Source organism: Melospiza melodia, chromosome 9, assembly GCF_035770615.1.
Source record: "Melospiza melodia melodia isolate bMelMel2 chromosome 9, bMelMel2.pri, whole genome shotgun sequence".
Taxonomy (NCBI): domain Eukaryota; kingdom Metazoa; phylum Chordata; class Aves; order Passeriformes; family Passerellidae; genus Melospiza; species Melospiza melodia.
Window position 1 is genome coordinate 33,135,017 of NC_086202.1, and position 12,598 is coordinate 33,147,614.

Genomic DNA, 12,598 nt, shown 5'->3' on the forward strand with positions numbered 1-12,598 from the left:
AGGCACAGGGTGGGATTCTTGGGGCTGTCCTGTGCAGGGCCAGGAGCTGGACTCAATCCTTGTCGCTTCCAATCCGGATGTTCATCCAGTGATTCCATGGTTCTGTGACCTGTGTGGTGCAGCCAGAGAGGGAAACTGAGGCAGGATGGAAGAGCCGCTTGCCCCTGGGCTGGCAAGCAGGGAGAGCTCATGGCTTGCAGGGGCTTTGCTCTTGGTGTGACGAACCCACACCGAGCCCAGGCAGCCAGGAAGGGGCTGGGGGAAACGGGAACGGGAGGCTTTGGCTCTGCCTCCCGGTATCCGGGGGGATTTCAGCTCTCCCAAAGGGATTCTCCCGGTCCCGGTACCTCTGTTGGAAATAAAGGTTTGGTACTCGTTCGTGCTGCGGGTGAGGTGGGAACCGAGCGGGCCCGTGGGGTGTCCGGGCCGAGGGTCCCGGGGAAGGGGGGCCTGAGCCGGTGTCCCGAGGGGCAGCGCTGGGCCCTGGGGGCCGAAGGGCGCACCGCCGGTCCCCCTTCTCGCAGAGGCCGAGGGAGGGCTCCGAGCGGGCACCCCTGATGTCCCGGGAGCGGGCCCGGGTCCGGCCTGGTCCGGCGGTCCCGGCAAGCGGGGCCGGGCCGGGCCCGGAACCCGTGAGGGCCGCGCGGGGGCGTGTCCGCCACGTGCGCGCCCCGCCCCGGCCAATGGGGAGGGCGCGCTGCGGGGCCGCAGCCAATGGGCGCGCGGGGCGGGCCCGGGGGCGGGGCGCGGCCGTGGCGGTGATGGCGGCGGCGCCGCCGTGCTGCGCGGTGCGGGTGCGGGGCGCGGGCGGCGGCGATGGCGACGGCGGCGGGGGCAGCGGGCTGGTGCTCAGCCGCCGCCCCGGGCTGGTGCTCTGCCACGCCGCCGTCTTCGCCCCGTTCCTGCGCGCCGGCCCCGCCGCCTGGGCGCGGCCCTCCGCGCTGCCGCCCTCCGCGCTGCGGCCGTGCCCGCGGCTCAGCGTGGTGCTGCGCGGCGAGGCCGGCGGGCTGCGGGAGGTCGGGGCGCGGCTGCTGGCGCTGGTGCCGTGCGCGCCGTTCCGGCGGGCGCTGGAGCGCGGGCTCGGGCGGGCGGAGCGCTGGCGGTTCGGGGCCGAGGAGGAGGCGGCGGGCACGGACCCGCGGGCGCTGCCCTGGTTCGCCTGGCTGCGGGTGCCCGGGCTGGACGCGGCCGAGGGCGGCTGGGCGGCGCGGGCCAGCGCCGGCTGCCTGCGCAAGGGGCAGGCGCTGCTGGCCTGCGGGTCCCCGTTCGGAGACCTGTGCCCCGAGCTCTTCCTCAACACGCTGAGCCGCGGCGTGGTCAGCAACCTGGCGGGCGAGGAGAACGCGCTGGTGCTCACCGATGCCCGCTGCCTGCCCGGCACCGAGGGCGGCGCCGCCTTCGTGCCCTCGCCCGCCGGGCCCCGCGCCGTGGCCGTGATCGCCGCCTCGCTGTGCTGGAAGGGCGCCGAGTGGGTCGGGCTGACGCTGCTCTGCTCCCTCGCCGCCATCCTGCGCTGCAGCGCCGCTGTCCTGGGCGAGGCCGGGGTCGCGGTGCCGCCCGTGCCCGCCTGGGTGGCCGCGGTGCCGGCGAGCGGCGGGCGGGACCCGCTGGGCTGGACGGCGCTGGTGGAGTGCGGGGCCACCTGGGGCTCCGGGGTGCTGCTGGCACCGAGGCTGCTCCTCACCTGCCGGCACGTGGTGGAGGCCAGAGCCCCGCTCCGTGTGACACCGGCGGCCGGCGCCGGGCAGTGAGTGCGGCTGTGCCCCCCCAAACCTCAACCCCCGACCCTGCGTGTCCCCCGCCCTGACATCCCGTTAACCGTGTCCTTAGGGATGCCGCCGCCGTGCTCTGGGGCCGTGTGGTGTTCGCCACCGAGGAGTCGTCCCCCTTCGACGTGGCCGTGGTGGAGCTGGAGGAGAGCGTGCCAGGCTTTGTCCCGCCGTGCCTGGCCAGCACCTTCCTCCCAGGTACGCCCGGGGGCACACGGGGTGTTCCATCGCGGCTGCCTCGCCCCCGTGTCCCCACCTGCTGCCTCTCCCGTGCCAGGGGAAGAGGTGACCGTGCTGGGCTTCGGGGCGCTGGGGCGGGCGTGCGGCCCCTCGGTGACCGCGGGGATCCTGTCGGCCGTGCTGGCGGTGGCCGGGCGCCCCGTCATGCTGCAAACCACCTGCGCCGTGCACGGCGGCTCCAGCGGCGGCCCCCTGGTGTCCTCCGGCAGCGGGAGCCTCATGGGTGAGCCAGGGCTGTCCCCGTGGGTGTCCCATGGGTGGGTGTCCCCCGGCCGGGCCCACTGACGCGGCTGTCGCTCCTTCCCCGCCAGGCATCGTGGCCAGCAACACGCGGGACACGGGTGCGGGGGCCACCTACCCGCACCTCAACTTCTGCATCCCCATCACGGTCCTGCAGCCGCTCGTGGCGCGATACCGCCGCACCCGCGACCCCGCCGCCTTCGCGGGGCTCAACCGGGCGGGTGACGGGGTGAGAGCGGCTTGGCAGCTCCAGCAGCGGCCAGGACTCCCCAGCAAGCTCTGAGCCCCTCCCGGGGACCTGTGGCAGGGGCCGAGGTGCCGGGGGTGGCGCTGCCATCCCCTGTTCAGCCCCGGTGCTGCGGGGCCCAGGCGCCTGCGCTGCACGGAGCCGGTGGGGCGCGGGCACCCCGGGGCAGGGGATATGGCACAGTGCCTTGCACAGCTGCTGACAGCCCCAAATGGGGAGGTTTGGGGTCTGTACGATTGTTTTATTTTCTCCCCGGGGCCATAAATGCTGTGAGTTGAGGTCCTGGTGTCCCGTGTGCTCAGTGGCTGCTGCGGGTGGTGGAGGCCCTGGCCACGGCCTGGGGCGGGTTCTGGGGGCAGGTTGGTCCTGTGAGGGATCCTCTGGGTCAGGGGCAGGACTGGGTTGGGGTCTTGTTTGGGGCTGGGGTAAAGCATGGGGGAGGGGGGGCAGTTCTGAGCCATTCCATGGCTCTGGAGCCCGTGGAAAGGGAAGGTGTGGGGTCACGGAGAGGGTCGGGAGCTGGGGAGGGGCCGTGTCCCTGGGGAGGGAGGCCATTCCAGCTTGTGGCAGCAGAGTGCAGGAGCCAAACCCGGGCACTGACAGGGGCACCCCCACCCCAACCCGCTCCCAGCTCGCTCACGGGGGGCACGGCCCCGCAGCACCCCCTCCCCAGGACGGGACAGGGCAGGAACGGGCGGGCCAGCGTTTGACACAGCACGGGGTATTTATTTCACAGCCGCTACACAACGCCGGGGCCGGGGCAGCCACGCAAGCACAACATGAGGGGGGATGCGGGGAGGAAGGGGGGGCAGCTTATCTATAAGGGGGTTTGTTGGGTTTTTTTTTGTTTTTTCCTTTTTTTTTCCCACTTTTATTAGCGCCATTTGCCCGGTTGAAGACCACGCAGCAGCACACTAGGCCTACAAGGCTCTACCCAAAAAAAAAAAAAAAAAAAAAAAGCTCAAATTCGCATAAGAGCGGCCCCCCCCGCCCCGCGAGCGCCCCGTGTCCCCGTCCCACGCGGGACCGGAGGGGGAGCACCCACCCCATGCCACACCGGCAGCGGGGGCGTCACGGGGACCCCCGGCTGGGGGGCTGCCTCCCGGCCATGCCGCCCACCGGGCTCTCCTGCTCCTCTACCAGATGTAGCCGCCGTCGTCGCCCTCGCCTGCTTCGCCCTCCTCTTCCTCGCCTTCCTCGCCCGCCTCCTCCGGCTCCTTCTCCTCCTCGTCCTCCCAGCCCACGCTGCTGCCGAAGTCTCCCGAAAACCCCGTCGCTTCATCTGCAGGGGCGAGGGGCAGAGGCTCGGGGGGGCCCCGCGCTGCAGCCCCGTGCCCCGGGGGCTCCCCCGCCGCTCTCACCGCAGTCGGGGCTGCCGTGCCCGCGGGTGCCCGTCAGCTCGGCCCCGTGCTGATCCACGCACCAGCACTCGCCGCCGCCCGGCTCGCACTGCGCCCGCCGGTAGTAGCCATCCTCATCGCAGCTGGGGATGAAGGTGCCTGCAGGGAAGCCACGGCCCCCCACCCCCCCGAACACGTGCAGTGCCAAACGCCCAGGCAGGGCCCCATCCTCATCCTCATCCCGGCCCGGCTGCGCGGGCACTGCTGGGGAAAGGGCCCTGGGCTGCCCCACTCACCCAGCTTTTTTTTGGTCGCTTCTTGGATCTGGATTTTCTCCAGCTCCCTCAGACAGGGCGGCTCTGCAGCAAGGCCACATGCTGCTCTTAGGGCGGGCAACCCCTCACCCCACACAGTGTGTGCCCCCAAACCCACAGCATTCGTCCCTGTGGTGTGCATCCCCCAGAACTCCACATTCCCCCATGGAGTGCAATCCCCCAGACCCCACACTGTGCATTACCCATGGTGTGCATCCCCATAGTGTACATCCCCATGGTGTGCACCCACCCTGGCCCATGGAATACATCCCCCAGCTCCACAGTGTGTATCCCCCACAGAATACATCCCCCAGCTCCACAGTGTCCCCCTGGCCCATGGAATACATCCCCCAGCTCCACAGTGTGCATCCCCCACGGATAACATCCCCCAGCTCCACAGTGTGTGTCCCTCCAGCCCATACTGTGCATCCCTCATGGTGCACATCCCCCTTCACCCAAGCTGTGCTTCCCCATGACCCACAGCATGCATCCCTGCATGGTTTCCAGCCCCCCAAACCCTGTGGTGTGTACCTCTCCCCCTAAAGCAAACATCCCAAACCCACAGCAAGGATTGCCCGTTACCCCATCACATACATCCCCCCATGGTGCATCTCCCACCCCTTGGATCCCCCACAGCCCCACGAGGCACAACCCCAATCCCGCAGCAGGGATTCCCCATTCCATGGCATGCATCCCCCAGGACACAGATCCCCCAGCCCCACACGGTGCCTCCCCCTGACCCCGTGGTGTCCATCCCCGGCCCCCGTGTCCCCGTGTCCTGACGCACTTTCCCTCCAGAAGCAGAAGCACCACTCGGGGGCGGACACGCGGCCGTCCTTGGAGGTGTCGCAGGAGTTGAAGAAGGCGCGGATGCACACCTCGTACTTGTCCAGGTTGATGGCGGCCAGCTCGGCCGCCTCCAGGAACAGGTCCCCGCTGGTGTCCAGCCGGGCGAACATCCACCCCACCGCCTCCTTGCAGGCGGCCGCCACGCTCCTCTCCAGCGCTGCGGGGCAGGACGGAGCCCGTGGCTGCCCGGTCCCGATGGGGACAGCAGCCCCCGCGCCCTCCCCGTGTGGCAGGGACCGGTACCGGAGCTGGGGCTGGCGGGGAGCCCCGCGGTGCCGTTCTGCTTGGCGTTCTCCCGCAGCAGCTGGAACCAGTCGCGCAGGCGGTCGCCCAGGTCGGCCAGGTCCTGCCCGGTGCACAGTTCTGGGGGCGCAGCGGGGCAGCGTCAGGCCGGGCCCGGCTCGGGACGCTCCCCCGGCGCCCCGCACCGCGCTCACCTTGTTTGGCCTCGCCGGCGGGGCTGTGCGGGGTCGGGCAGGGGCACTGCCCCTCGCAGCGCACCGTCAGCTGCTTGCTGGCCAGGCACGCCTGCTGCTCCAGCTTGCACTGCGGGGCGGCACCGGGATATCGGCGGGGGCACACGGGGGGGACCCGCGGCCCCGTCCCCGCCGCGCCGCCCCGTCCTTACCGCCGAGCTGTACGTGTGGCCGTCGGAGCCGCAGACGGCGGCCAGCGGGGCGGCGTGGCAGGGCTTGCAGCCGCCGTGCGCCTTGGGGCCCAGCGGCTTGATCCTGCAGGGGGAGAGGCGCTGAGCGCCCGCCTGGGCCCCCTTTCCCCGCCCGGCCCGGCCCCGCTCCTCCCTACCTGTGCTCCAGCTTCTTGCGGCTGATGCACATGGCGCGCTGGTAGCCCTGCGCCACGCACACCTTGTGCCGGCTGCACTTCACCTTCTGGCACGGGTCCTTGGTGGTGTCCAGGGCTGCGGGCACAGAGGCGCTGCGGCGGGGGGAGCCCGGCAGCGCCGGCACAAAGCGCCGCTGACCGCAGCCCGGCTCCAGCCGCTGCTCCCGGCTCGCAGCGAGCCCGGCAGCGCTCCGAGCGGAAGGGAAAGCCCGGGGGGTGCAAGCAGAGAGTGCGACCCCCCCTTCCCGCCATACTGACTGGCACGGAGCCCGCAGTGCTCCATCCCAAACCCATCCCAGCGGTACCTTCATCCCCGGGCTGGTTGTCCTCCCAGCTCTTGATGTAGTCATCCTGCGAATCGGGGAGAGCCCGCATGAGTGCGGGTGGCGGGGACGGTGACACCGGGCCGGGCGTGCCATCCCCCGGCTCGGGGTCACCGCCACACACCCCAGGACACCCCCGCGGGACAGGGACGGGGAGCAGGGATCCCAGGAGCGGGTGCCATCCCCTCGAGGCTCACCTCCACCTCCTGGCGGCACGGCAGCGACACGGCCCAGCCGGCACCGACAAAAGAAAAAGAGAGAAAGAGAAAGAGAGTGCCCACCGTCAGCTCTGGGGCACCCAGAGCGCTGCTCCCGGCCCCAACCCACAGTGACAGGCACCCTGTGCCAGCGGGGCACCCCGACTTTCCAAAGCTCTCGCCACCAGCCCTGGGTATCACTGGCACCAACACCAACGTGCTCCCCATCTCTGGCTCTAGACCTGTAATCCTGGAGAGCCGCCACACAGGATAACGCCTTCCCCCATCAGCCAGCTGGGAGAGCCAGGGAATGGGGATGGAAATGGCATCGGGCGGAGGAAGGGAGCCCTTGGGAGCCCAGTGAGGAGCTCGGGGGATCCCCATGGCGCTGCCACAATGGTGAGCCCAGGAGGAGGGGGCCGAGGTGGATGTCGCAGCCTGGGGAGGCAGAGCTGCTCCCCCAGGACCCGAGAGCACCCCGGGGGTGCGGGGACAGCAGGGATCGACCCCTCCGCAGCAGCACCGCCCGCCCCACGGGCCGAGCTCTGCGCCAAGGCAGGAGCATCCCCGCCGCCTGGGGAGGGCGGGCGGGCTCTGGGGGGGCAGCGGGGAGCGGCGGCACGGGAGGCAGCTCCGGAGGGGATGTGTCGCTCCAGCGCGGCGGTGTTTGCACCGCAATCGATAGCCGCGCTCCCGTGCCGTGATTGGTAACGCTGCGGCGCCCGGCAGCTCCCTGCGGCCCCGGCCTCCTCCCCTGCATCCGCCCGCCGGCGCTGCTCAGCAGAAAACCCCACAAATCCATGGATTTGCTTATTAATCCAAGCTAACCGCCAGGAGGGCTGCAGCCCCGCGGCACGGCAGCCGAGCCCGGCAGGGAGGGCCCCACGTGTGCTGGGGATGGCATCGGGCATCCCCCCGAACCCCGGGATGCTCAGTGCCAGGGGGGCACGTCCACAAGGCTCCCTCCCCTCGGGCACCGCAGCCAGCGAGGTGCCCGGGGCTGGCATTGCCAGCGGGGGTGTTGTGGGCAGGGCTCTCCAGGGGAGGAATTTACACCTTGGCACGCTCACCCGTGCTCTGCCCCCCAAATGGTTTATTTCGGGGGTGGTGCCCCCTGCCCTGCGGTGGGCACATGTCCCTTGCTGCCATCCATCCATCCATCCATCCATCCATCCATCCATCCATCCATCCATCCATCCATCCATCCATCCATCCATCCATCCATCCATCCATCCATCCATCCCCTCCTGGCTGCCAAGGTGAACCCGGGTGTGCATCTGAACAAAGAGCACGGGGGCTGGCTCGGGCTGTGCCCCCTCCCCGCCCGGCTGCTGCAGGTGCCCTGGGGCTCCCCACGATGGGGCTGCAGCACCGTGTCCCCCACCCGGAGGACAAGAACAGGTGTAAAACGAGCCCAGGAAAAACCCCGACTGCTCCATAATACTAAATACTGCAGCTGAATGCCATCGAGGCTGCTCGCAAGGGCTGTGGAGCAGCGAGGGGTGACAGGATCCCGAGCCCGCTGTGCCAGGTGCGCCAGCGCTCCCCCAGCACTGCCTGCATCCCCATCTTCCCCCCATCCCCAGGGGTCACCACCGCCGAGGCAGCGCCGGCCCCGGCTGCGGCACCGCGCGGGCTCCGGAGGCACCGGGAGGGCTCGGGGAGCGCAGTCCCGGGGGATGCCCGTGCCCTGCGCTCTCACCGAGGGCTCCGGGCCACGGCCGGGCGGGCCCCGCCTGCACCCCCGTGTGGGGCACGGGCAGAGGGTGCGGGGCACAGACGGCACCCCCGGTCACCCGAGAGGGTCGCTTTGGCATCAAGCCCCGGCCACGCAGCTTTGGCGTCGGGCAGGGAGGCGGCGGCGCTGCCGGAGCCGGCGAGCATCCCCCGGGTACCGGGGCCGCGGAGCATCCCCGGGCACCGGGGCCGGCAGCCGCCCACGGCCGCGGCGGGATGCGGGCACCGCCGTGGGGCCGAGGCCGGGGAGGGTCGCGCTGCGGCAGCCGCAGCGGCGGGCGGGGAGCGCGGGGAGCGCGGGGAGGCGGGGAGGGGGCTCCCGGTGCCCGGCAGCGCGTCCCGTCCCCCCCGCCCCGCCGCCGGCGCGGACTCACGTCTCGGAAGCGGTTCCAGTGCTTGATCCTGCCGCCGTACTGGGAGATGGACGAGAGCCACTGCTCGTCCTCCATGAAATTGCCGGGGCTCTCCCCCGCCGCGGCGGGCCCGGGGCCGGTGGCGGGGCCGGCGGCGGGCCCGGGGCCGGCGGCGGCGGCGGGCAGGAGCAGGGCCAGCAGGGCCAGCAGGGCGCGGCGCCCGCCGCAGCCCCGCATGCTGCCGCAGCGCCGGGGGGAGCGGGCGCGGTGCGGAGCGGTGCGGTGCGCACGGGGAGGCGCCGCCGGCGAGTGCGGCCGCGGGGCGGCACCGGGCGGCACCGGCGGGAGGGCCGGGGCGGGGCCTCCGCCGCGCCCGCCGCACCTGCGCGCCGACACCGGGGCGGGGGAGCCGCCGGCACGGCTCGGCACGGCTCGGCACGGCTCGGCACGGCCGCGGCACCGGGCCCCTTCCGTCACCGTCCTGCACCCTCGTCCTTGACCTGTCCCCGTCCCGCGTCCCCCATCGTGCGCCCCGCATCTCCTGCCACACCCCCATCCTGAAGTTCTCGTCCTGCACTACTGGTCCCCATCGCGTCCCCATCCTCCATCCCTGACACACCCCCTCCCGCATCCTCTATCCTGCATTCCTGGTCCTTATCCCCTCTCCATTCCACACCCCCATCCTGCACCCCTCATCCCTGGTCCTTACCCAGTCCCCATCCTGCATCCCCATCACATCTCCATTCTGCATCCCCCATCCTGCATCCCTGGTCCCTACCCAGTCTCCATCCCACATCCGATGTTCCGCATCCCTTGGTCCCTGCCATGTTCTCATCCTTCACCCAGCAGCCCTGGTCCCTGCCAGGTCCCCATCACACATCCCCCATCCTGCATCCCCTGCCACATCCCCATGCAGCACCAGTCATCCCACATCTCTCACTCTTACCATGGATCCATCACACATCCCCCATTCCTTCCACATCCCCACCTGCACACCCCATCCTGCATTCCCAGTCCCATTCCCACCCCCATTCCACAGCCCCCTGTCCCTGGCATCTCCCATCCTCCAACCCCTCTCCCTGCAATGCCCACACTGTGGTTCCCATTCCTTGGCCATCCCACCACAGCATTTTAGGGCCCCAGGGAAGATTCCTCCCTGTCCCAAGGTTTTGCTTCTGGATTTTCCCCTCTTCTCAGCAGGGGGAAATCTGGGTAGGCACCAAGTGACAACTCACCCCAGCTGCAGCTCATTCACAGCTTCAGCTGGGGATGCCACAGCACACATCCAGCTTCTCTTCTCCCTGCCAGGATGCTCAGGACGGGAAGGAAAACTGCCAGCAAACCCCAGTGATGTCAGGCAAAAGATCAGAATCCTTAATTCTGCCTGGGGAAGGAGGTGTGAAATGAATTTTGCTGTGCCAGGCTAGAGCAGCGGGATAAGCTGCTTACCAGCGAAATTCAACCAACTTCCCAAAGAATTGTCACTAAAACATGTTTACACAAGTGGGAAGGGGAGGAGCATGCTCCAATTGTCAAAACCCCGTGTTTGCCTCAACTTCTCATTGAGAGCTGTTAAAAACTCATCAGGCAGAAGCTTCCCAAGGTGCACCTCCCCTTTCCTGGTGGCTGCGAGCAGCTCCCGGGTCTGTTCCAGAGAGATTTGCCAAGTACCTCTTCAGGTTGGCGGAAAGATGACAGCAACTGGTGTTAAGTGCTCTCAGCACCTCCCTGTGAGTGCGTGCTGTGCTCTGCTCCCCGAGGGAACCGCTTGCAAGGCGGCTTTTGGAGAGCACAGAGGCGTTCTGACGCCAAGGAAAGGGACACAAACAGCCCAGCGGCTCTGGCTGGGGACAAGCAAGGGCACCCAGCAAAAGCACAGATGATCTGATTGCCTGACAGGCAGGCTTGAAAGCAGACAGGCAATTTGGTGAGGGAAACATAAACAGCAATACATTTGGAGGGAAAAAGCAAAGGAATCCCAGTTCCTGAATGACTCCCACTGCTGTTTGTGCATGGCCAAACAGCCAGCTCACTCTGGAGGGAGGAAAAGGGGTGAAGGTCTCTTAGAAATGATCACTAGGACATGTGGGTGCTGCTGGAGCACCCCTATCCCTGGCTGAGACAGTCTCCACCTCTACCACAGCATGATTCCATACCCATGGAAGCAACTAGGAATGGGCAGCAGCACCTGTTGTGTTACAAAACACCCAAGCACCAGCACCTTCCATTTTCCAAAGCGTTCATCCTAGGGCAAGTCGAAATCCTGTGTCGCTATTTTTACCAAATGTGGAGATTTACAGGAAAAAAACAACTTTGTCTTGAGATCTCTGAAGGATTCACAATGGAATCAAAGAGCTTGGTGCTGCTTTTAATGGAGAAACCACCTACAAGGCATATGTTTTTTGACACGCTCCGAAACGGTCACTGGAAAGAGCTCTAACCGTCAGTGCTTTCTTATTATCATAGTTATGTGCTGTGCTGGAAGTTTAATTACAGAAACTATCAATGCAACAGGAGATAAACACTTTGCTTTTGAAGGGAATTAATTTATTTGGAGATCCACATCACACAGGCACGCGGCTGGAGATCCAAGCAATGCCTGACCTCAATATCGTTAAATCGTGCTCCGGCGAAGCTCTCCTGGATTTTAAATACTTATTTTAAGAACAAACTTCCCTCTTCTAAAAAAAAACCCACATTTAAACACCAGTGATGCCCCAAAAGCCCCAGTTCTAGTTGTTTCCTTAGAAAACCAGCAATCCACAGACATCAAAGAGGAAACTTTGTGATGTTTGGGGAAAGGAAGAGGAAGGCAGCCTCAAAGAAGAGAGCAGTGGGAAAAGCTGCAGGGAAATGCCACGGTTCCCATGCTTTGGAGGAGTCACAAGGCATCCCAGCTTGGAGTTCCCAGGTTTCCATCAAAGATTCAAGTCCTATAAAACCTTTCACTGAGGGATCATGCCCACAGCAGACCCACCATGGCCGCCTCAAGAGAAGCACAGCTGCCCAGATGTGGCGTAGTAGCCAGAGGCGTCCGAGGAGAACCTCTGGGAGAGACGCACCGAGTCCAGCTGCACCTCCCCGAAGTGGAAGTTCTCAAAGAGCTGAAAGGAAGAAGAAAAAAAAACACTTGAAGGGCACCAGAGGGATGGAGCCTGCAGCTGGCCCACGGCTCTCTCGCAGGAGCTGGCCCTGTCAAAAGCCTCTCCTCACAGACTGGCTTTGCCTTTATATCAAAGTGTTCTTTAGGTTATTTTTCCCACTAAAGACAGCACTTGAACTCTTTTTATCTACAGCAGCAGCTGCTGAAACCTGCCCTGTTTTGCTGCCTGTGTCACTGAGGGAGCATGGGGAGGCACCACTGCTCTGGAGGCACCACCCAGGGTGGCTCTCGAGGTCACAGGCTCTGCAGCAGCAAGGTTTGAGGCCAGCAGGTTTGCACCAATCCAGGCCACAGGATGCAGGACTTAACAGCCACAGCTCAGTCCTAATTCAAAGTAGCAGGCTGGAGGCACAGGGCTCCTCATCCCAGCACTGACCCCGCTTTGTTCAACAAATCCGTCTTTGTTCCGCAAAGACTTGAGTGCAAATTAAGGAAAGCAAGCCAGCTCGGAGCCCGGGGGGTGTGGCCCTGCCCATTAATCCAACCCACCGAGCAGACCAAGGAAAATGACATCAGAATTCCTTACAAGAAGTTACTGCTGGAAAAGCATCGTCGCATCCAGGCACAAAGTGCTCCTCCCGTTCCATTAAGCAGCAGGAAATTGCTCTACCTGGGAACATCAGCTGTGCCTCAGGAAAAGCTCCTCGGTGGAGATGCTAATTTGGAAAGCTCTGTTTAACAGGGGAGCTGTGAGTCACTGAGAACCTGAGCAGTGGCTTCTCCCCACCTTGGAGATCTCCAGAATGTCCATTCCATCTGTCTCCTATTCAGTTTTTTATCTGTCCCTGCAGGCGTGGGCTTGAGACAGTCCCCCAGCCCTTGCTGCCCTTCACAGAAGGCAAGAAGGAAAGCCAACACATTAATCCTCCTGGAGCCAATGGTGCATCAATTCCTCCATAGAGGGACTGACTGAAATCCCAAATAACTACTTAGCATCTGAAAGGCTGCACTTCACCTCCTCCAAAGAGGCATTTGGCTCTGCC

The 12,598-nt window shown here is 66.1% G+C and overlaps 3 protein-coding genes across 9 annotated transcripts in view; 1 reads left to right on the forward strand and 2 right to left on the reverse strand.

Annotated features, from left to right (window-relative positions):
- Positions 1-761: 761 nt before the first annotated feature.
- TYSND1 (trypsin like peroxisomal matrix peptidase 1) lies at positions 762-2,774 on the forward strand. Its single transcript, XM_063164137.1, has 4 exons — positions 762-1,747; positions 1,831-1,967; positions 2,047-2,232; positions 2,321-2,774. Exons 1-4 carry the CDS (start codon positions 762-764, stop codon positions 2,530-2,532), a joined length of 1,521 nt encoding a protein of 506 aa, XP_063020207.1. The 3' UTR covers positions 2,533-2,774.
- A 427-nt stretch (positions 2,775-3,201) lies between these two features.
- Positions 3,202-8,689, reverse strand: SPOCK2 (SPARC (osteonectin), cwcv and kazal like domains proteoglycan 2). Of its 4 annotated transcripts, none has more exons than XR_010028749.1 (11): positions 6,363-6,838; positions 6,148-6,193; positions 5,804-5,918; positions 5,628-5,730; positions 5,437-5,545; positions 5,243-5,362; positions 4,938-5,156; positions 4,133-4,195; positions 3,858-3,995; positions 3,542-3,778; positions 3,202-3,426 (listed from the first exon to the last, which is right to left on the reverse strand). XR_010028749.1 is itself a non-coding variant. In XM_063164140.1 (11 exons), coding segments are annotated over exons 1-11 (1,440 nt in total). In that variant the 5' UTR covers positions 6,747-6,841; the 3' UTR covers positions 3,202-3,425. The 4 variants fall into 4 exon arrangements, 3 of the variants coding, with proteins under 3 accessions (XP_063020210.1, XP_063020208.1, XP_063020211.1); XM_063164140.1 differs by having other exon boundaries at positions 3,637-3,778; positions 6,363-6,841; XM_063164138.1 differs by having other exon boundaries at positions 3,616-3,778; positions 6,363-6,840.
- A 2,288-nt stretch (positions 8,690-10,977) lies between these two features.
- ASCC1 (activating signal cointegrator 1 complex subunit 1) overlaps positions 10,978-12,598 on the reverse strand; it is a 34,486-nt gene continuing 32,865 nt past the window's right edge. For all 4 annotated transcript variants that reach the window (XM_063164143.1, XM_063164142.1, XM_063164144.1 and 1 more), the window contains exon 10: positions 10,978-11,556. In XM_063164143.1, the coding sequence (XP_063020213.1) occupies positions 11,440-11,556 (117 nt within the window). In that variant the 3' untranslated portion in view covers positions 10,978-11,439. The remainder of the gene's footprint in view (positions 11,557-12,598) is intronic.

What these genes read in the sequence shown, in the direction of transcription:
- SPOCK2 (XM_063164138.1), bottom strand. Translation starts at nt 6,746, where the DNA reads ATGGGGATCCCCCGAGCTCCTCACTGGGCTCCCAAGGGCTCCCTTCCT. An exon ending in CGTGCCGCCAGGAGGTGGAG is followed by an intron (nt 6,194 to 6,362) that starts GTGAGCCTCGAG and finishes CCCGATTCGCAG; the next exon opens with GATGACTACATCAAGAGCTG. An exon ending in GCCACACGTACAGCTCGGCG is followed by an intron (nt 5,546 to 5,627) that starts GTAAGGACGGGG and finishes GCCGCCCCGCAG; the next exon opens with TGCAAGCTGGAGCAGCAGGC.
- TYSND1 (XM_063164137.1), top strand. Translation starts at nt 762, where the DNA reads ATGGCGGCGGCGCCGCCGTGCTGCGCGGTGCGGGTGCGGGGCGCGGGC. An exon ending in CCGGCGGCCGGCGCCGGGCA is followed by an intron (nt 1,748 to 1,830) that starts GTGAGTGCGGCT and finishes CCGTGTCCTTAG; the next exon opens with GGATGCCGCCGCCGTGCTCT. An exon ending in CGGCAGCGGGAGCCTCATGG is followed by an intron (nt 2,233 to 2,320) that starts GTGAGCCAGGGC and finishes CTTCCCCGCCAG; the next exon opens with GCATCGTGGCCAGCAACACG.